This window comes from Macrosteles quadrilineatus, unplaced genomic scaffold (genome assembly GCF_028750875.1).
Source record: "Macrosteles quadrilineatus isolate MER2022 unplaced genomic scaffold, UCM_ALF_1.0 Scaffold_9__3_contigs__length_116548681, whole genome shotgun sequence".
Lineage (NCBI taxonomy): Eukaryota > Metazoa > Arthropoda > Insecta > Hemiptera > Cicadellidae > Macrosteles > Macrosteles quadrilineatus.
Window position 1 is genome coordinate 46,894,881 of NW_026542602.1, and position 24,151 is coordinate 46,919,031.

The 24,151-nt window shown below is 39.6% G+C and overlaps 2 protein-coding genes across 2 annotated transcripts; one reads left to right on the forward strand and one right to left on the reverse strand.

The window, feature by feature from the left end:
* The first annotated feature begins 3,317 nt into the window (after positions 1–3,317).
* Positions 3,318–5,381, forward strand: LOC129003409 (uncharacterized). The gene has a single exon (XM_054431701.1). It carries the CDS (start codon positions 3,318–3,320, stop codon positions 5,379–5,381), a length of 2,064 nt encoding a protein of 687 aa, XP_054287676.1.
* Positions 5,382–5,543: 162 nt separating this feature from the next.
* On the reverse strand, positions 5,544–21,974 carry LOC129002945 (mitochondrial outer membrane protein SLC25A46-like). The gene is made up of 9 exons (XM_054431080.1): positions 21,743–21,974; positions 18,865–18,971; positions 18,428–18,606; positions 11,415–11,471; positions 10,707–10,852; positions 9,767–9,903; positions 8,169–8,290; positions 7,074–7,215; positions 5,544–6,277 (listed from the first exon to the last, which is right to left on the reverse strand). The coding sequence occupies exons 1-9, from the start codon at positions 21,930–21,932 to the stop codon at positions 6,110–6,112; spliced, it is 1,248 nt and encodes a 415-aa protein (XP_054287055.1). The 5' UTR covers positions 21,933–21,974; the 3' UTR covers positions 5,544–6,109.
* Positions 21,975–24,151: the final 2,177 nt, after the last annotated feature.

The following is a 24,151-nucleotide window of genomic DNA, read 5'->3' on the forward strand; positions in this document are numbered from 1 at the left end:
TTCAAAGAACATTTCAATCATTTTACCTGAGAAAAATACAAAAGGGAAATATACCAAGGGGTCAAGGGAAATAAACTAAAAAAGTCACCAAAACACTGGTATAATATTCCTTTATATGACTTCTTCATAGAATAGATGGATTTTCTCATCCATCTATTCCCTGAATAAGTCTGAAAAGTGCTCTGATTAGAAAAAGAATATCAGTAACACAATCTTCTTAAGTAAACAGCTTAAATTTATAAGAAAAGAAAAAAAACGGCAAAAAGGTAAAAAAAATTAACCAAGTCTAGAGGGAGCCAGAAAATCGCATGGGATGTAGAACAAAATATTAAATCTATGGTTTATAGAAAACGATTTAATGGGAAAACGTACAACTATTTACAACCTTGTAGTAAAAACAATCCACAACAGTAACATGAAACTAACAACACTAGAAAGTAAAAATATGAGTGATGTGTGAACAATAATTAATTGTGTACTGTCAATTAAAACTATAAAGTGATAAAACTAAGACCTAGGTAAGTAATGTATGATAATTGTTAAAAACTACAAAAAATCCAGCTAAAACAGCAAATGAAATGTAAAATCAGATAAAAAAGAGGTCTATATTGAAATTACAATACAATAATTTGTTGTAAAGCAGTAAAATCATGCTGCTATGTCACAGTACTACAATTGGTCGGGAAAGCTGAGCTTGAAGCAGTAAAATACATCTATAACTCAATAAACTATTGTGTATATGTAGCAGGTTGCTTTAAAACGTTTGATGTGTTTTGTTAACCAATTAATAAAATATCACCATAGACTAACCAACACAAGTAGACTTCTCATCCCATTGTACATTTTGAAGCTCGTTTTTCGTGTCTAGTTCATGTACGGTGACACTAGGGTCGACGAAATTTTGTTTCTATTATTTTAGGGTTAGTTTCTTGATTAGTGCTCTGTTTGGTTATATAACTAGGTGACGAGTTATTGTTTATGATTAGATCGTATTATTTTTGTCAAACGAGGTTTTAAATGACTGAAATAACAAGAAACAAATTGTAAACAAAACACGACCTCTGCAGTACACCGTACAGAACTAACAATAAAACTGTATTCAACTGTTCCATAAGGATGAGAAATCTACAAAGGGAGTATGTAATGGTTTTATCTATGATATAACATAATATTAATTATAATTTTCAAAAGAATAATTCATTGAAGTAATAACTTGAATCCCATCATTCACATAGTAATATAAAAACTACTTTTTGTTCTTAGACATTTGTTCTAAGCCTTTAGATACTTAAAGCTTAAAGTCTTCAAAAGATGTATTAAATTGTATGCTTTTAGTTGGAAAGGTTTGTTCACTATGTATTCAGAATGAGAAGTTTTCTTAGGAGTATGTTTAATTAAGGACGAAACTCAAGGTAAGTTCAAATTTCACCAGGGCTGTGCGAATAGTTCGAAAAACGAATCGAATCCGAATCTTTTTAGAGATTCGATTCGGATTCGAGAACGAATCTACTGTTTCTAACTGGATTCGGAATCGATATTCGAATTTACTGGTAAGAGATCCGGGTTCGGATTCGATATTAGAATTTCTTGGAAATAGATCCGAGTTGGGATTCGATATTCAAATTTACTAGATACTGATTAAATATAATTTTCAATATAATTTTTTAGACACTAAAAAACTACTTGTGCACTCCGATTTGCTGTTGACTGGTTCATGTTAGGAACCTGACCAACTTGGTGTTAGGTTTTAGGCACATTAGTGTAGGTCGCATTTGAACCCTATCTTGGCTATCAGTAAACTTAACCTCACAGTGTTAGTTGTTACTTGTAATAGTAATGCAGACATAGGCTTGTGTGGAGGATTAACACCGAGGTGTATAATAGGCTGGGCCTATGTTTTAGACTACACAAATTGGTAGTCCATCACTTTTAGCGAGTAACTTAGGCCTAGGTGGTATGCCTTACTTATGCCCAATTTTTTAGTTTCAAAACTTCAACTAGGTAGGCCTAAATTTTATAACTTTTTTATTTGGCCCATTTCAAGAATTTTTTTAAGCAATTCCCTAAGTTATTTCAGCCCCAGAAAATATGGTCTAAAAATGTGAAAATTGGTACTGCTGACTTTCCTCGGATTTGGATTCGACTCTGAACAGGTTTAAATATTTGGATTCGATAACAGCTTTAAATTTCAGATTCGGATTCGATCCAGGTTCAATAATGGCTGTAAATTTGAGATTCGGATTCGACCCAGATTCGACTCGGGATTAATTAAAATATTCGGATTCGATAAAATCTCTACAGCTATGATTCGGATTCGGATTCGAACCAAAATTTCTGGATTCGCACAGCCCTGAATTTCACATTATTGTATTTGTTATTTGTTATATTCATATTCATAGATTAATGATATTTCTGAAGGGAGTTGGATTTTACCAGTAACTTTTGGATACAGAAGTAGGCATCCTATCTATATGTTGCTGTTATTTTTCTTTCTTGGTCTTTGATACAGCAATTACAGCGATTGTTTTTGATTCAGTTAGTCGGGGTGACTCATCTAATGTAAAAAAAATGGCGTATTTGACAGTAATCAGTACACATATGTCAGTGACTCTATTAACTATTTTCATTATTTAAAAACTAACCATGGATCCAAGATGAACCCTTTGGGCGCAGTAATGGCAAATGATGGCCATCTCACGACCAACATGGACGACACTCTAAAGGAGATGCTAAGAGTACACTTCCCGGAGAGCTGTCCCTTAGGGGAAGGAGCTAATTGGCCACGCCTAGGGAAGTCTCCTAGGGAGGTGGCGCTAGCCAGAAGGGTGTCGGGAAAGATATTCAAACCAGAGGTTGTGAGATGGGCAGTAAACTCTTTCAGCCCTTTCAAATCTCCTGGGATAGATGGCATATTCCCTGCTCTCTTGCAAGAAGGCATGGAGGACCTAGTGGACCTCCTTGTTGCATTGTACAGGGGCAGTTATGCACTTGGACACATCCCAACTTGTTGGAGAAGAGCCAGAGTGGTGTTCCTACGGAAGAAAGGAAAAGTACCAACTCAGCCTAAATCCTACAGACCAAGGCCACACTAAAAAAACAGGCCGTAATGCTCGTCAAGCATGACGTCACGATAGAAGACGGCTATGACGTATAAGTACTTATTTATTCATTTTCCAATGAAAGATTAAAACAAGCAGCTGATCACAAACGCCAAAATTACGTCATTGCCGTCTTCTATCGTGACGTCATGCTTGACGAGCATTACGGCCTGTTTTTTTAGTGTGGCCTTGTACAGACCAATATGTTTAACCTCATTCATGGTAAAGGCTATGGAGAAGATCATTAACAGGCACGTGAGGGATGAGATTCTCATGAACTCAAGCCTGAATGTGAACCAACATGCCTTTATGATGGGCAAATCGACTACAACAGCGCTTCATAGCCTGGTAGTGAGAATAGAAGACACACTAGATCACAAGGAAATCCTAGCAGGAGTCTTCATGGACATCCAAGGAGCCTTTGATAATGTGTCCTATCAGTCAATAGAGGAAGCACTGACAGACAGAGAAATTCCTCAAGAAATAGTGTGCTGGATAATGGCTCTGCTCCGAAGCAGAGAAATATCAGCCACGGTTGGAGACTCGTCGGTTATAGTCGAGGCCAGAAGAGGGTGTCCGCAAGGAGGAGTTTTATCTCCCCTGCTATGGACACTTGTGGTTGATGGCCTGCTGAGAGAAGCTGAACAAACAGGCATTGACCTACAGGCATTTGCAGATGATCTAGTGCTGACCGTGAGAGGGAATCACAAAGGTACCATTGAGGACCTTACCCAGCGGGCGGTAGACTACATCGACAATTGGTGTAACACAAAGGGTTTGACAATCAACCCTACAAAAACTGAAATAGTGACCTTCACGAGAAAAAGGAGGACTAAAATCTCCCCACCCCAAATTAGGGGAATGAGGGTCAAGTCAGTCAAGGAGACTAAATATCTGGGTGTATACTTAGATCAGAAGTTGACTTGGAACAGGCACATAGATCATGTCATCGCCAAGGGAACAGGAGCCATGGGCGCCTGTAGAAGAACATTTGGCAAAAAATGGGGCCTCAACCCTAGATTGATCTGGTGGATATACGAAACTATAGTCAAACCTATGGTGGAATACGCAGCCCTGGTGTGGTGGCAGAAGGCAGAGCAAACTGGGGCAGCTGCAAAGCTGCAACAACTGCAAAGACTTGCTTGCACAGGGGTATGTGGCACAACAAGATCATGCCCGACAGTGGTGATGGAGTCAATTTTAGGCGCACTCCCACTCGGGCTGGATATAAAGAAAAGGGCAGCATTAACAGCCCTTAAGACTTGTAGTAAAGGAGAAATATCTTCTTTGAGAAGGACGGGTCACATGTCAATCCTAAGGGAACTCCCAAGTTTGGATATGGAAATGACGGTCTCAGATCTTATGATTAGGAAGTACGACTTTGATAAACCCTACCAAGTGGCCATTGGAGACAGAGGAGAATGGCAGAAGGTAAGGGATAAAACAGGAAAGTCGGCGATGGTGTTTTACACAGACGGATCGCGGAGGGAGGGCAGGTCGGGACTTGGAGTGTATGGTATTGGAACCTACCTCTCAAAGGCCCTCGGTGAAACGCCGACTGTCTTCCAGGCGGAAGTCATGGCAATAGAGCATTGTGCGAGACTGCAGTTGGACAAAGGCCTGAAGAGGAGAGGGGTGCTTATCCTCTCAGACAGCCAAGCTGCTCTCAAAGCAATTGACGCCTGCGTGGTGGAGTCTAAAGTTGTGCAGAGCTGCAGGAACACCCTCAAGGCCCTGAGCGAACACAACAGAATCCAACTTGCATGGATCCCAGGTCACGCTGGGCACGAAGGCAACGAAAGGGCTGACGTCCTGGCGGGCGAGGGGGCAAAATCCGAACTCATTGGGCCTGAACCATGCTGTGGAGTCCCAGTGAGCAAATGCCGATCAAAAATCATAACCTGGGCAGAGGGACAACAAGAAAAGGTTTGGGAAAATACCCCAGGCCTGAGACAATCAAAGATGCTAATCAATCCTCTTAGTAAGGAATGGAGAAACATCTTCGACCTCCAAAAAGAAGAAATAAGCCTCCTGATAGGTCTACTTACAGGGCATGGCTATGTAAGGAAGTACCTTAAGACAATAGGGCTTAGACAGACAGACCAGTGTAGATTCTGTCTCAATGAAACAGAATCAGCTGAGCACATATGGCTGGAATGTCCGGCGTTAGCCCATAAAAGGTTGAAACACCTAGGAAAGGCATTCCCGTTGCCTACTGAAATAAGAGAAATGGGTGTGCACCAACTGATTGGCTTCGCAAGAAAACTTCGGTTAGGTGACTAAACAAAAAAGGGTGCTACAAAAGATCTTGTAGGTCGAGGTAGCAAGGGGTAAGAATACCCCAGCCCCATGAGAAAAAAAAAAAAAAAAAAAAAAAAAAGATGGGCCTGTACATGAGGCATTTACCAAGCGCTTCACATCTATTTGTCGAATCAAAAAGATTGTCCGTTCCCGCCCTTTACCAAACAATAAAGAAACAAACCCACTGCTCGGAAGGTGATGAACGTTAGGACACCTCTGCTCATAATTTGGCAAATACTCAAGTAGCTCGCCCCTAGTCTGCTCGTATATTTCGTATATTTGGTGCTTGGCAAATGCCTCAGTGCATTACTGGCCTTTTTGAGGAATGGTAAGTCTACTTTGTACTTCTTTCGATAGTAAAAGATTATACTTAAACAAATACAAGATGGCAACCATCCGTGCCAGCTGGCAAGGATAGTTTATTTTCACAAAATTTATAATCTTTAAAATGTTCTTGATGTGGTTAAAAACCATTAAACAATAGGTCTTGGGTCTTAATAGAAAAACATTTTGTTAGAATTGCTACACGACTACATTTATGAATAATGTTTTGGTAAAAATAAGTACAAAATATAAATAGGGAAAATTTATGTCATGAATATTGATTTAATTACATCTAAACTTACTCGGTATATTAACAAGACTTTAAAAGTTGATGTGTTTTCATGTTCACGGACTAGATAAAAAACTTAAAACTACTGACACAAGATTCACAGTCGATTCACTTTTAAGTTTTCCGTGGTAATAGTCCTCTTTAACAGCTCGGGCGGAGGCGGAGATGAGCTTCGGAAGAACGTCGAAGCTTGTGTGAGAACAGCTTTTGTCACCCTGATGAGAGCGTAATGTGCTAAACATTGCAGAACCAACGCTCCAAAGCCCTGCAAAAGTGTGTTATACAGTAAATCCAAGTACAAACCATTCAAACAGGCATTTCACCAGGAAAGTAAAGAGCATGTAGAAAGAAAACATAAATAATAGGGTTGAGAAACACCACAAAACCTACGACAGTCAGTTTACATGAATACAGCTTTCTACTTAAACACCACAAGCGCTCGGTCCCCTGTTACTCAGATCTAAGCAGGGAAATGGTTCATGATCATACAGAATGAAACCCTTACTCTTCTTCTTTGTAAAAAAGATAGTATTTCAAACATTTATCCCTAACTCAAAAAACTAAAAAAAGTTAAAGGAGTTTTCCCTTGCTTAAATCACTGCTTACCTTGTTCAGAATCTTAACGCAATATGCCTTTTAGCTTTACAGTGTATTACATAATCAGTAGTTAATATTATCATTATTAAAAATTAAGATAGGGACAACAAAAGTACTGGAAAGAGGACAAACACACCCACCACTCATTCATAAAAAAGAAATACAATTGATTATTGTTTTTTGTTATTATTATTGTTAACTTTTTGAGGAACTTCAGCTCCCTTTAATTCACTACTAGTTTTGAACATACAATTTAAATTATCTTTCGATGATTTGGTCTTAATCCTGCCTACTGGCGAGGCCCCCCGTTCAAGCCAGATTATCAAGGTTCTACTCGATTATTAAACGGCTCCAGGCTAGAGCCTTGTGTCCAAGGATGTGAAAGGACTTTTAAGCAATAAAATAACAGCTCGCCAACAAACACTCATCACATTCCCAAGTTAGGCCTATTAAATCCATCATACCTTGTACAGTCCGCACACTCCCTCGGACTGTACTGTGGTGGTGTAACAGTCGAGAGCTCCCTCGTAGCTAGTCAAGATGGGGATAACCTCCCTCCCTGAGTCTAGGTTGTCGATGATTGTTCTCGTTCCCTGCAGATGAATTCTGTAAATAAAATAGTTGTTAAACATTTTGCTAAGACTAGGGAATACCATTTACTAATATTATTTTAGGCCGTCTTAATTAGTCAGGTGGATAGCTGTACTTGCGGTCTTTTGCTCAGCAGCTCAGATAAATATTAACAGTTGTTCCTTGCCACTTGGATGGTTGTGCTGCCCAACATCAAATAATAATTTTGAGTTGGCGAGAAGAAATTGCCATGATGGCCGCCATGCAGATACACAGAAAAAGGTTGCTATTAAGTAAAGGCCATGCAAACAGCAGAACCAGATGATTGTCAATAAGACTGGCCAGTTGATTGCACTATTTCATAAAACAACTATTATTTTATAAAACAAATCTATGCACTGAGTCTAGTAAACTTAATCCAACCTGTAATTTCAGACCAAAAGGTTAAAAGCCCAAAAAGTCTTGGTATTTTAAAGCAAACAAAAGTTCTTTTTTATAACCGTACCAAACTTCACCACGCTTGAAGTAATTTGTAAAACAGTTCAGGGCTAGAAATAGCGTCCTAGAATGTGTAGGCACAGTATGGTTTCATTTATTGTAATGGCTTTCTTTTATTTAGTCACTACATGAGGATTTTCAATTTTTTTTACCTAGGACTTAGGACTAGGCCTGGGATAGTTTTCACATTAATTCAGGCTAGACCTAGGGATTGCGGCATCATCACCTAGATTTGGTGAGTTTTGAACCCAGGAACTCAGGAACCAGAGTCCTGCGCTACACGACTATACCAGTTCACTCCCCTAAGAGGATTTTCTGAACAAAACTAATCAAGTCCTTTGAAGATCTGTACTGTCTTTATTATTTTACTGTATAAATTGTTGAACAACTGTCGCACAGATTTTTTGTCCTTTCATAACAGAGAGCAAAGCACCCACAACTTTTCATCATTACAAAAAAAGGCATTGTGATATTGAAACCAATTGAATTACCTGTGCAAAATGGTTTCAAACGGATAGAACACAACCTCTGTCCCCAACACTGCAAACATGGAGGACGTAATCTCAATGTCTTGATGGGCTGCATGGTTAAAGGAGTCCCTTGGCAAGGCACCCTGGTAACATATATTTTGTTATTTAAAAATCTTATTACATAAAAACCAGGTGTTATTGTCAAGTTAATACTTGGTCAGTTTCATAATTTCTTGGCAAATTTTTTCAAAGTATGCCTGAAAAATTAAGCTTAAAGATAGGGATAGTCAAGTCTCGAAATTTCGGGAAATTTTCGGGAAATTTTAAATCTCGTTACACGAGACGAGATTTCTTTTTGGCCGAGATTTTTATCGAGACGAGAATAAAAAAAAAAAATTAAAAACTCCTGCAGAAAGTCAATGCAATACCCGCAATACAGGAGCGTGTTGTAGTTGCGTTTCCTTTGCGAAGGCGTTCTTATTTAATTAATTCTTTAAATGTAAATATTACTTTATTTATTTTAATAATATTACTTTAATAACATTTGAGAAGTTTTGTTAAGTGTAAGCAGTGTGAGGAATGTTTTATTACTATAAAAAGTCAAAACAAGTAACTATTTTATAAAAATTAATATTGCTTTTATTTTATGATTTATTTTATTTTAGGATAAGTTGAACTTTATCCTAACTGATATCACTATGTTTCCTAATCGTAGGCATTTTTAATAAGTTAGGCGTGATTAATAAAAAAATTTTATGCTGATGTTTTTTAATAAAAGATTGTAAATATTCTTGCCTATTATCATTATTTTTGTATTTAAACAGTCAATGTTACAAAATCAGGTAAAAATTTTGAACATGCATTTCCCGTTGTGTATGAGAAGGGAAATCCCGTCTCGATCTCGTCTCGAAATTTTATGAGAAATAAAAAATCTCGTCTCGTCTCGTCTCGAACTAAAAATCCAATCTCGTCCATCCCTACTTAAAGAACAGTAGACCTTTTTAACACTCATTTAACAATTCAAATACTTTAACTTATATTTATGTAGTCCTGGAAATGAAAGTTGGTAGGCTCTGTAGTCCAGATTTAGAGAAAATCTGAATATCCTAGGGTTAGGAAATATTGAGCGATGTGGTATATCTTGCCAAAGCTGAAGTTGGTTTTGGTTGTGTTTCATAACGTTTGAGTACATTGATAGTGACTGAATCTTATTTTCTTTTTTTAGGGTGAATCTTTATTTTACCTCTTTTTTCCTTAGAGGTAATTTTCCTTTAGGGTGTTTTCTTTTTACTTATGGACTTTAGCTGATCCAAATTAAAAAATTCTAATAATGACAGTGTGTTTCAATCATGTATTGAGTTTAGTCATATAAAATATACTTAGGCCTATATTTCCTAATTTGAATTCTCATATAAAAATGCCCTTCTCATATAAAAATGGACATGAAAAAAAGGAAAATTTGAAACAAGTTGTTTACTATCATTTTGTGATTAAAAATGAATAAATAGAAAAACTAAACATGTTTGCACTATAAAAGAAAATATATTTGAAAACATTAGGCTACTAAAAAATAAGAGTATTTGCATATAGGTTTTAACAAATTAAAAACAACCCTTTACCTTATTTTCCTGTGATATTCTGAGGTTGAGATGCAATATCCCAGAGAGCCCGCTTTGTAAGAATCTTGAGAATCCATATTTGCAGATCCCAAACACTACGGTAGGAAGAACCAGAGACCAGATAGGCAACATGCGTCCTACAAATGAGACGATAGTAAATTAGTTTCTGGACTCTATCTTTCTCAGGTAAACTAGCAAGTAACATTTGGCAAAAAAATCTTGATTGGCTTTTCTTTAATACACATGTTTCTGTGAGTAAGATAAAAACATGATTCAGATCAAGTCTTTGTGGGAAACACTTTGAATAAGTATAAATCAATACCGGTAGGCCATTATTAACAACGGTATAGTGACTGGTTTTAAGCCTAACTCTTGTTCTAATCATCTTACATAAAATCTATACTATTATAAAAAATCTAATGGTGTCCATCTGTGTGTGTGTGTGTTTCAATCACGTAAAAACTAGGTACTGAGCCGACTGGGCTTAAATTTTACAAAAATACAGCTACTATACCAAAGATTTGTTTATTACTATTCGCACTTCAATACTGACCGAGGGCTTTGCCCCTTTTGCTTTCAAAGTTCTGAGATGAGGATTTTTAAAGTAATTATTGATTGGTCATCATGGCTGCAATGAGAAAACTCATAATGTTTACATTTGCTATGACATCTCAATGTGAACAAGCAGAACTGTCAAATTGATTTTATTTTTCAATACCTCACACCTATTCTTGACCAAATGAAATATATTATTCAGCAAAACCATGTGGTTGGTTTATTTATTTTAAGATAATTATGAACATTGGGTCGAGGTAATTTGATCTATCAAAAGAAACGTAAAATGACAATAGGTAAAACAAAATCCGATAAAAATTGCAACGGATACCTCAGTAATATACAGGCCTAAGCATGGCAAATGTGCTGTTCCCAGTAAACATACCTTTCTGAGTGCCACTCCAACTGAACAGACGACACATTCCTTCCCGGAACACATCGAAGATGCCTGGCTTCTCACTGGCTATGTCACTCTGTACAGTCTCCACCAGACTTGCGACGTAGAACGGCGTGACAATGGCAAGCGTTACACTGCGGACATGTACACACAAGTTAAACAGATGGAAAACAAAACTATTTAACTAAATCAGACCTATTAATATGCAACCCACCTTGATATAACAGTAACATTCAATGGATGGAGGGTCCTGCATCTCGAGTCAGCTAAAATGCTACGGTGATAGTTATGTAGATAAAAACAATGGAAAAGCAAAAGGACTTTGCTTTTTGATGTTTGTATGATTTGGAGCTTACATAATAAATTTTTGTCGTCTCACCTCCACATCCTAGGACACTAGTTCTAGCCCGGGGTTTTAAACATTACTTCAGGCTAGTCCTAGAGGGTTACGGCATTATCTAATAGATCAAATCCATTGGTAATTTTGACCGGATTTGAACCTGGGAACTCAGGCACCGAAGCCCTACACTCTACCACTAGACCAGCTTGTAGAATTACTTGAATCAAAAGGGGAACCTAAAAATTGAAAGTATCTATAATATGTAAAATCATTTACAATTTGTGAACCAACTAATGCAAAGAGTCTCATGTAAATTTGCCCTAACATATTCATAATAATCAGATTTATGTCCTTACCTTTTAAGCAGGAAATGTTGTCCCCACTGTTTAAACGTGCTCAACCGTCCCACTTCCCTAAAATATAATAAAAGATAATTATTTTATTATATTTCTAAACAAATACATGATATATTATAAATAGTATAGTTTATTGAAACGTTGAAATACCAGGGTGTGTATTTTAAAGCAAAGATAAGCCAACAATGAGTGTAAATGAATAACATGACAGCTTTGTAACTGACTATCAGACTATAAAAATGTTTTTTTTTCAGCCAAGACAAATTCATTATCAAAAGCCCAATGATCTAGGATAGCAGCAGGCCTAGACTGCGCTAGGTCCGCGAATCCCCAAAGAGGGCCCTACTCAGCATACAAAATATTTTGTTGTCTTGTTTTAAGTACATATGCATTATTTTGTATGTATTATTATTAATGTTTTATTTAAATTTTTTAAAGTAGTACAACTGTTTATATCTCACCGTTTATATGAAAGCTTTATACAAAATAAACAAATTGTATTGTAAGTTGAGATATGATGTTATGGTATGGTTACAATGGTGCTATGGTAACTGCTATGGTTAGTGCCATGGTTACCGCTGTTATTGCTGTTAACCGCCGTTGACATGGTAACCGCCGTTGCCATGGTAACCGCCATTGTCATGGTAACCACCGTTGCCAAGGTAACCACTGCTGTCATGGTAACCACTGCTTTCATGGTAACCACCGTTGCCATGGTAACCACTGCTGTCATAGTAACCACCGTTGCCATGGAAACATCTGTCAACATGGTAACCAACGTTGCCATGGAAACATCTGTTGTCATGGTAACCACCGTTGCCATGGAAACATCTGTCGTCATGGTAACCACCGTTGCCATGGAAACATCTGTCGTCATGGTAACCACCGTTGCCATGGAAACATCTGTCGTCATGGTAACCACCGTTGCCATGGAAACATCTGTTGTCATGGTAACCACCATTGCCATGGAAACATCTGTTGTCATGGTAACCACCGTTGCCATGGAAACGTCTGTTGTCATGGTAACCACCGTTGCTATGGAAACGTCTGTTGTCATGGTAACCACCGTTGCCATGGAAACAACCGGTTGCTATGGTAACCACCGTTGCCATGGAAACAACCGGTTGCCATGGAAACAACCGGTTGCTATGGTAACCACCGTTGCCATGGAAACAACTGTTGTCATGGTAACCACCGTTGCCATGGAAACATCTGTTGTCATGGTAACCACCGTTGCCATGGAAACATCTGTTGTCATGGTAACCACCGTTGCCATGGAAACATATGTCGTCATGGCAACCCCCGTATCCATGGAAACAACCGGTTGCTATGGTAAACCCCGTATCCATGGAAACAACCGGTTGCTATGGTAACCACCGTTGCCATGGAAACATCTGTTGTCATGGTAACCACCGTTGCCATGGAAACATCTGTTGTCATGGTAACCCCCGTATCCATGGAAATAACCGGTTGCTATGGTAACCACCGTTGCCATGGAAACAACCGGTTGCTATGGTAACCACCGTTGCCATGGAACCAACCGGTTGCTATGGTAACCACCGTTGCCATGGAAACATCTGTTGTCATGGTAACCACCGTTGCCATGGAAACATCTGCTGTCATGGTAACCCCCGTATCCATGGAAATAACCGGTTGCTATGGTAACCACCGTTGCCATGGAAACAACCGGTTGCTATGGTAACCACCGTTGCCATGGAACCAACCGTTGTCATGGTAACCACCGTTGTCATGGAAACAACCGGTTGCTATGGTAACCACTGTTGCCATGGAAACAACAGTTGTCATGGTAACCACCGTTGCCATGGAAACATCTGTTGTCATGGTAACCACCGTTGCCATGGAAACATCTGTTGTCATGGTAACCACCGTTGCCATGGAAACATCTGTTGTCATGGTAACCACCGTTGCTATGGAAACGTCTGTTGTCATGGTAACCACCGTTGCCATGGAAACAACCGGTTGCTATGGTAACCACCGTTGCCATGGAACCAACCGGTTGCTATGGTAACCACCGTTGCCATGGAAACATCTGTTGTCATGGTAACCACCGTTGCCATGGAAACATCTGCTGTCATGGTAACCCCCGTATCCATGGAAATAACCGGTTGCTATGGTAACCACCGTTGCCATGGAAACAACCGGTTGCTATGGTAACCACCGTTGCCATGGAACCAACCGTTGTCATGGTAACCACCGTTGCCATGGAAACATCTGTTGTCATGGTAACCACCGTTGCCATGGAAACATCTGTTGTCATGGTAACCAACGTTGCCATGGAAACATCTGTTGTCACGGTAACCCCCGTATCCATGGAAATAACCGGTTGCTATGGTAACCACCGTTGCCATGGAAACAACCGGTTGCTATGGTAACCACCGTTGCCATGGAACCAACCGGTTGCTATGGTAACCACCGTTGTCATGGAAACAACTGTTGTCATGGTAACCACCGTTGCCATGGAAACGTCTGTTGTCATGGTAATTACCGTTGCCATGGAAACGTCTGTTGTCATGGTAACCACCGTTGCCATGGTAACATCTGTTGTCATGGTAACCACCGTTGCCATGGAAACGTCCGTTGTCATGGTAACCACTGTAGCCATGGTAACCCCCGTATCCATGGAAACAACCGGTTGCTATGGTAACCACCGTATCCATGGAAACAACCGGTTGCTATGGTAACCACCGTTGCCATGGAAACAGCCGGTTGCTATGGTAAGCACCGTTGCCATGGAAACAGCCGGTTGCTATGGTAACCACCGTTGCCATGGAAACAACCGTTGTCATGGTAACCACCGTTGTCATGGAAACAACTGTTGTCATGGTAACCACCGTTGCCATGGTAACATCTGTTGTCATGGCAACCACCGTTGCCATGGAAACAACTGTTGTCATGGTACCACCGTTGCCATGGAAACATCTGTTGTCATGGTAACCACCGTGTCCATGGAAACATCTGTTGTCATGGTAACCACCGTTGTCATGGAAACATCTGTTGTCATGGTAACCACCGTTGCCATGGAAACATCTGTTGTCATTGTAACCACCGTTGCCATGGAAACAACCGGTTGCTATGGTAACCACCTTTGCCAAGGAAACAACTGTTGTCATGGTAAACACCGTTGCCATGGAAACGTCTGTTGTCATGGTAATCACCGTTGCCATGGTAACATCTGTTGTCATAGTAATAACCGTTGCCATGGAAACGTCTGTTGCCATGGTAACCCCCGTATCCATGGAAACAACCGGTTGCTATGGTAACCACCGATGCCATGGAAACAACCGGTTGCTATGGTAACCACCGTTGTCATGGAAACAACTGTTGTCATGGTAACCACCGTTGCCATGGTAACATCTGTTGTCATGGCAACCACCGTTGCCATGGAAACATCTGTTGTCATGGTAACCCCCGTTGCCATGGAAACAACCGGTTGCTATGGTAACCACCGTTGCCATGGAAACAACTGTTGTCATGGTAACCACCGTTGCCATGGAAACAACTGTTGTCATGGTAACCACCGTTGCCATGGTAACATCTGTTGTCATGGCAACCACCGTTGCCATGGAAACAACCGGTTGCTATGGTAACCACCGTTGTCATGGAAACAACTGTTGTCATGGTAACCACCGTTGCCATGGTAACATCTGTTGTCATGGTAACCCCCGTTGCCATGGAAACAACCGGTTGCTATGGTAACCACCGTTGCCATGGAAACAACTGTTGTCATGGTAACCACCGTTGCCATGGAAACAACTGTTGTCATGGTAACCACCGTTGCCATGGTAACATCTGTTGTCATGGCAAACATCTGTTGTCATGGTTACCCCCGTTGCCATGGAAACAACCGGTTGCTATGGTAACCACCGTTGCCATGGAAACAACTGTTGTCATGGTTACCCCCGTTGCCATGGAAACAACCGGTTGCTATGGTAACCACCGTTGCCATGGAAACAACCGTTGTCATGGTAACCACCTTTGTCATGGAAACAACTGTTGTCATGGTAACCACCGTTGCCATGGTAACATCTGTTGTCATGGCAACCACCGTTGCCATGGAAACATCTGTTGTCATGGTAACCCCCGTTGCCATGGAAACAACCGGTTGCTATGGTAACCACCGTTGCCATGGAAACATCTGTTGTCATGGTAACCCCCGTTGCCATGGAAACAACCGGTTGCTATGGTAACCACCGTTGCCATGGAAACAACTGTTGTCATGGTAACCACCGTTGCCATGGAAACATCTGTTGTCATGGTAACCACCGTGTCCATGAAAACATCTTTTGTCATGGTAACCACCGTAGTTATGATCAAACCTGTTTGGACGTACGGGATACAGCTTTGGGGAACGGCAAGTAAATCCAACTTAGCAATTATTCAAAGATTTCAGTCAAAGGCGCTACGAAGAATAGTTGATGCTCCGTGGTTTGTTTCGAATCGAACAATCCATGAAGATTTCAGAATACCTACAGTAATTGAAGAAATAACAAGAATTAGCAAGAACTATCAAGAAAAACTCGAAACCCACCCGAACAATATAGCCGTTAATTTGCTGGACAATAGTGATTTTCCCAACAGACTAAAAATTGTGAAAGTTCTAGAACTCCCATACCGATTTGTATAGTTTTAGTTATGACATGACTATTTAATTTTGCAAGATCTTTCACAGGGAAGATTCTTGGTCAAGACACTTATTTATATTATCCCTTTTACTAATTGTTCAAAGTATTGAACAGATTGTAAAATAAAATTAAGTTAAAAAAAAAAAAAAAAAAAAAAGGTAACCACCGTTGCCATGGAAACAACCGGTTGCTATGGTAACCACCGTTGCCATGGAAACAACTGTTGTCATGGTAACCACCGTTGCCATGGTAACATCTGTTGTCATGGTAACCACCGTTGCCATGGAAACATCTGTTGTCATGGTAACCCCCGTTGCCATGGAAACAACCGGTTGCTATGGTAACCACCGTTGCCATGGAAACAACTGTTGTCATGGTAACCACCGTTGATATGGAAACATCTGTCGTCATGGTAACCACCGTTGCCATGGAAACATCTGTCGTCATGGTAACCACCGTTGCCATGGAAACATCTGTTGTCATGGTAACCACCATTGCCATGGAAACATCTGTTGTCATGGTAACCACCGTTGCCATGGAAACATCTGTTGTCATGGTAACCACCGTTGCTATGGAAACGTCTGTTGTCATGGTAACCACCGTTGCCATGGAAACAACCGGTTGCTATGGTAACCACCGTTGCCATGGAAACAACCGGTTGCCATGGAAACAACCGGTTGCTATGGTAACCACCGTTGCCATGGAAACATCTGTTGTCATGGTAACCACCGTTGCCATGGAAACATCTGTTGTCATTGTAACCACTGTTGCCATGGAAACAACCGGTTGCTATGGTAACCACCGTTGCCATGGAAACAACTGTTGTCATGGTAACCACTGTTGCCATGGAAACATCTGTTGTCATGGTAACCACCGTGTCCACGGAAACATCTGTTGTCATGGCAACCACCGTTGCCATGGAAACATCTGTCATGATAATACCCGTTGTCATGGTAACAGCCGTTGCCAACAAATGTTGTCTTGAAAACACCTACAGTAGACTCCCTCTTATCCGGACACCTTTTAACCGGACATCGGTTTAACTGGACTACACTCGGCAGAAATGAAATCTCATTAACCGGACAATTTTTATCAGCACATCGGTTTAACCGGACTAGATCGGCAGAAAGTGGGAGGTACTGAAATGACCATTCTCGTGGGGAAGATTTGAGACTAGTGATCACGTGTCTAATTACAATGCTCTCCTAAATTTAAGTCAAATACGCATTTAAACGGTCTGTTTCTACGAGTTTTGGGGGACATCAGTTTAACCGGTAAACCCGTTATCCGGATTGGCCTTGGTCCCGAGGAGCCCGGATAAGAGTGAGTCTACTGTATTGCAGTGATACCCCCGTTCACACAAATTTAAATACTCTGTAAAGTTTTTGGACTGATAAAAGATAATGGAAACTAAAGAAACAAACTTATCTTTCCTTATCTCCTTGGCCATTCAAACCTAAGTTAGTTTTTGGCCTCGGCATCAAGCCTCCACTGTTTTCTTTCTGCTGCTTGGTCAATTGATGTCCCCATCTACTGAAGGTCTCTCCGCGTCAGGTCTCCCCATCGCAGTTTGGGTCTTCCTAGAGGTCGGGTCCTTCGTGGTCGTCCCTTTGTAGATATCTTCAGGAGACTGTTTTCTTCTCTTCTTGCTATGTGTCCTGCCCACCTCAATCTTTGGCTCTTAACACTAGCTACTATATCTGGGTCTTCGTAATTTTCTCGTAGTTCTCTGTTTTTCCTGATCCGCCATATTTCATTTTCTTTGAAAGGTCCGAAAATCGTTCTTAATATCTTGTTCTCAAAGACGATTAATCTCCTTTCGTTTTGTTTCGTTAGGGTCCAGGCCTCTGGTCCATACAAAAGTACCAATTAGATTATATAGTTTTATAAATTCATATTTTTGTGGATTTCGATAGTAATTCTGATCCAAAGATTTTGGACATGCTTCGAAAACAGTTAGTTGCGGCGATCAGTCTCTTTTCTATTTCATTTTCTCTTTTGTTTATAGAGTTAACTGTTATTCCTAGGTAGGCCTACTTGAATTCGGATACTCTCTCAAAGGTCAGGTTGTTGACATTTAATGGTCCCTCATCCTCATTTTGAATTCTTTCCACTTTGAGATATTTGGATTTCGCTGCACTTACTTTAAGTCCTATCTTTTTTGATTCTGTTGTAATAGTTTGGGCCAGTTTCTTAAGATCCCCAGAGAAACAACCATAGCCTAATAAAAAAATATATGGTATACAAATAACTTCTTATCCATGGGAGGCCATGGAAATTGTACCGCAACATTAGTATATCATTTCATTACTCACACCACAATCAAGTACCAGACATGCTCTAATATCTTTGATAAAGGATAGTACTCACTTAGGCCAGGGGGTGAACTTGGAGATGACATCCTCTATGGCAAGTGTCATGCCTCGGACAAGTAACACACTGCCCAGGCCTTTCCACAGTGTTGCCAAACCTTGCCTCTGGTTCAGTCTTACAATCACCGGCAACAGAGTGAACGGTGTGTTGTGGAACCTCCGTGAATTGTGGTTTACCTAAACAGGTACCATTTTATAGGAAACGTTAAGTTTTTATTACTTTCAGTAAAATTTGTACGGTAATTAATGGCTTATATTCTTAAAACCTCAATTGCATTAAGATAGAGATTGATTGACTAATTTAGTACGCCCCTGGCCTAGTTAAAATAATGTTATTGTAGGCAATACTTTAACTACGGTAAAAGGCAAGGGTGCCCACAGGGGGTTTGATGTCACAATTTTCGACAATGCCAGATTTTGTTAACATTTACTTACCTGACATTGTCGTCGAATCACAACAAACGGATGACTAAGAAGGTTTTCTGTAATGAGTGTAGCTATTCTAACACCATCTGCAATGAACTTCCTTGTTGTTAAGTAAGCTGAAACCACAACACAATATTCTTAGTGATTTGTCGGTTTTTTGTCCAAAAAACACTTCCTCGTATATTAGAAAACACACAATTGCGAGCATCCACAAGAATTGGTAGACCAATTCATGACTTTGTCTACTCTAGGCATTGGCAAAATAGATATCTATAGTCTAAGTTAAGTACTTGAAAAAAGCTAAACTGCATTCGCCTACTGAACAGAGTATTTTCTCTGTAGAAACGAAGGAATTTTTACTTTAGTAAATTAGTCTACTCTACCACTGGCTATCTACAACCTCCTCTTTGACTGAAGCCTTTAAGTCACATTACACATTTCTTTGTTTATGTTTACGAGCCTACTAGCAGGTCAGTCTGTTTGATTTTGATTCTCATACACCCACCATTTTTTGAAGCATCATACTCAAGACTTCACTGTAAATTCATTGAAATGTGTCATATAAGTTAACAGCTTTCCAGTGGCGAATCTAGAGCAGTCACAAGGGTGGAGGGGCGTACCGGGGTGATGGGGGGGGGGGGTTCGGGGGTATCACCCCGAAAAATTTGTGTAAACTAAGTCTCCAAAATGGCAGTTGTATACCAATTCTTTGTTCAAAGTTAGTGTGATAAATTATTTCACGCAATGTGTATGCACTACTGTATTACATGAAGTAACAAAAATATATTATGTAGGCCTATGCCCGAGGGGGGGGGGGGGGTTGGTGGTCGCCCCTTGGCCCCTCTGGATCCGCCACTACAGCTTTCTGTGGTTAGATGAGGTTAATAAGTAGTTAACTTTCTTTATTCTAGCTTTGGATCAATTGAATAGGCTGTACCTTATCCATTAGGTCTAGTTTTAGTGAAAATGTTGAATTTTTGTGTTTATTCCATTGAAAGGCTGATAAAATACGCTAGCCTATAGAATCCAAAAATGTTGCGAGCTGGACTAGACTTATCCTAGAGTAGAGTGAGAGTGAGATAACTATACGGTATATTAAATTTTGCTGAGGTGCTTGTCCTAAATACTGCCAAACCAATTCATTTGTAATAAATTTCAGAAGCACCACTCCAGCGTTAATCAATTATGATTTCGTCTTGCAAATCTAGAACTAGATAAACAGAAAAAATATCAACTATCGATGTTTTTGTCCTAAAAATATTGATGCTCAGTAACTTAAAATGTATTGATGGTTGATACTGATGTTAGCCTACCATTGATGGTGAACATCAATGGTTGACCTATCGATGCTAATCCCTAATTCATGGCAGGCAAGTTAACTTGGTCACAGAAAACATACTACTATAACCCAGAATGCCAACCGCATGGTAAAAAGCGTTAAGTACCGAGAGAGCTTTGCCTGTCAATTCGTAGGCAGCGCCACCAGCTATGCTACACCAGCTATAGGCCTAATGAGTGTATAGCAACGCTGGTGGCGCTGCCTACGAATTGATAGGCAAAGCTCTCTCAAACTACTTAACGCTTATTACCATGCGGTTGGCATTCTGGGTTATAGTAGTATGTTTTCTGTGACTTGGTGCTTGTCATTCTGTAATGCACTGCATGGGTATGTTTTTGATAACACTTGAAACTAACCAGAGTTTTTTGATCAGGCAGAAAAAATTGGTAGGCCTAACTTAACACGTTCGCTACCGAGTGACGCACATTTGCGTCGGTCCGGTCACTCCTACAGACTAAAAGGAATGATCATGACGTTGCTTACAGACCAAGTGATATAGGAATAACATTGCCGACAGACCAAAAGAGAAATATCGTTTAAATGGACAAATTGACTTCATAATAACCTTAAGTGAATTAGTAAGCAATAAATATTGTTTTTATTTTTCGTTATGAGCAAATTTTAAAACGCCGCATATAGGCGTCGGTCAGTCTATTTAATGAAATCCAGTTAAAAAGATTACATTTTCGTTTCAATCAACCAGGCGACGCACGTAAGCGTCGTTGTAAATTTGGTTGTTTCAAGCTTTTACACAAACAAATAAAGAAACTCCACTAAACACGAGCCAAAACTGCAAAGGTTATAACGTTTACATCTGTTCTGTGATGTCGCGAAATACACAATGTAAACAACAATGTTGCCAACTGTTGTGTGACGTAACCAATCGTCATATCCATAGACCAAGCGACGCACATTTGCGGCAGATATCCCTCTAGACCGATACGATAAAATACGGGCTTTAAAATAGACCGTTGCTAAGAAATACGCTGTTTAATAACATTAGAACACTGACGCAAATGTGCGTCGTTAGTCTATTTCAATGTGACCAGCTGACGCAAATATGCGTCGGTGGTCTACTGTGAGAAACGAGTCGACGCACAATGCGTCGCTGGTCTATGCGAACGTAAATTCCATATAATTGTGGTAGCGAACGTGTTACGTTCGCTACCACAATTATGCTTCGTTAGGCATATGCTCTAAAAGGGCTGCACTTTACTTTAGGTCCTACACAAACAACCGAATGAAAATATCAATTATTCGATTGTTTCATTCGATAAGTTATATCGTTTGGTTAGTTAGGTTAGGTTAAACTTACCTAACTAACCAAACGATATATCAAATGATCGATATATCGATCGATATTTTCATTTGAATGAGTGTAGAACCTAAAGTAAAGTGCAGCCTCTAAAAGATTCAAATAGTCATAATGCTTGTTTAAGGAAGCAGAATTCATAAAATTGTAATATGTTTATGTTTGACTAACCACCATCACCGGTAGAATTAATAGCCTAGGCCCTACGTCTAATTTAAAATGATTAACTTCCCTACCTTGCTCTTCTTCAGATTCTGCATTACTAGATTTCGGTTTGACCATAAGTGACCTAGACAATGCTTCTCTATCATACTTGGTTGCAGGATTCTGGTTAATTCTTCTATAATAATACTCTTCGTCATTTACATTCCACTCGTCTTCAGCTCTAGGTTCCGGCATACTATAATATCCTTCCATTCCTGCCATTATTTTGACATTAGATTGATTAGAGGTTAGAGGTTAAGTGTCGTCAGCTCAACTGCAAGCAAGGAAGCAAGTGCAAATAAAAGTCAGCTGATTTAGAAATTGCCCATTTTTTTGTTTGCTTGGTCGCAGGTTGGACTGAAAGTCATGAAGCTTCATATTCAATTTGCATTAACGTCTATGGTTTTAGCTTTACTTTAATGAATACTTTACTTAATACTTTTAAATTAATACTTTACGTAGTAAATTGAAGTTTACACAGATCCTAAACAATAAAACCACAGATGAAGTGATATAATTACTTAATCTATGATTATACTCCGACAACTCTGTTCACGAAATAGATTTTTGTTGTTGTAATATTTTACTAGGAATTAAGTGAATGCACTGTTTTATGTCATAACTCAAACTCAACTAACTTTATTTACCTTTTCACAAACATAGAATAACAAATAAACATATGATAATAATTAATATAAATTAACAGGTGTTATGAAATAAACTGTTCTCACAACATCCTCCCTTTTAAGTTTGAAAGTTCTTCAACCAGCTTGGTTTTTGTATATTTCTCTTTGGACGGTTGTATGGTTCTGTTTGATGTGTATTTGCTGACAAATTTTGTTCACTGTTTTCCTCTCTTAAATAAGGGGCAAGTTTGAGGTGGAATCGATTTCTTCTCACATTCCTCTTATCAGTTTCAACAATATATGAACGAGGGCTGTCCAGGATTTTCACAATTTTGCCATGTCTTCTAAGGTCCACAATCCAAACTGGGTCTCCTATATGAAGAGGATTGAGAGTTTGCACTTTGTGCCTTCTATCATAGTTGTGTTTGTACTTCTCACGATATGTTTCTTCTCTCCCTTTAAGATCCTTTAGATCTGGTTTTCCACAAAGCAAATGTCCTGTCTGAGGCAATGTGCTCCGTAATCGCCTGTTCATAAGAAGCTGAGAGGGACTGAACCCATTCCAGAGGGGTGTCGTTCGATAGGCTAGAAGCGCTAAATAAGGGTCTTCCACATTTTTCTTTAGAATCATTTTGGCGATTTTCACTGCCGCTTCAGCCTCTCCATTGCTTTGGGAAAATTTTGGGCTACTTGTTACATGCTTGAAGCCATAAACTTTGGAAAATGTCTTGAAATCTGAATGTTCAAGGACTTGAAATTGAGACCCACAGTCAGACCTAATTTCTTCTGGAATGCCATGTCGACAGAAAAAGGCTTTGCATCTCATTATTACTTCTCGTGATGTTAATGACTCTAATTCAGCTATCTCAAAATATCTGGAGTAATAATCTGTCACAGTCAAAAACCAAACGCCTTCAAGTTTGAACAAATTCATCGCAAGTGTTTTCCATGGCCTGTCAGGGAATTGTGTGGGAAGCAATGGTTCATGACTGTTCCTTGAATGTTTAATACAAGTAGGGCATAATTTCACCATACATTCAATGGCTGAAGAAATTCCTGGCCACCAGACTGACTCTTTTGCACGTAAACGACACTTGGTGATTCCAAAATGACCTTCATGTACTCTTTGAAGTGCCCAAGACTGCAGAGCTGGCGGAATTACAAGTCTTGAACCTCGTAGTATCATCTCATTATCCACACTTAGCTCATCCTTAACTGAATTATACGGTTTTAGGTCATCTCGTAATGATGTCTTAGAAGGCCAACCTTGGATGATTATTTTTTTCAGTTCACGTAAAGTCGGATCTTTATTTTGTTCCTCCCAATACTTTAGCAACTATGCAGTCGTTTATATCGATGGACGACAAAACCATTTGAACAAACGCTTGAGTTTCTTCTTCTAACTCACGGTCATCAGTACCTGAAAATGGGAGAGGTGCTCTTGAAAGAGCATCAGGAACTAGAAGCTGCTTTCCAGGAATATAAGTAATTGAAAAATCATATCTCATGAGACGCAATCGAATTCTTTGTATTCTTGGAGACAATTCATCAAGATGTTTGGATTTCAAAATTTGAAGTAGTGGTTTGTGATCTGTTTGTATTGTTATTCTCTTGCCAATAATAAATTCTTGAAACTTTTCACATGCCCAAGCAACAGCTGTAGCCTCCCTCTCGATGTTTGCATAGTTTTTTTCAGAAGGAAGAAGGCTTCGGGATGCAAATGATACTGGTCGTATAGAACCATCATCTTGAACTTGAGAAAGAGTTGATCCTAGTCCTTGAAGCGAGGCATCACAGGAGATAATTGTTTCCCGA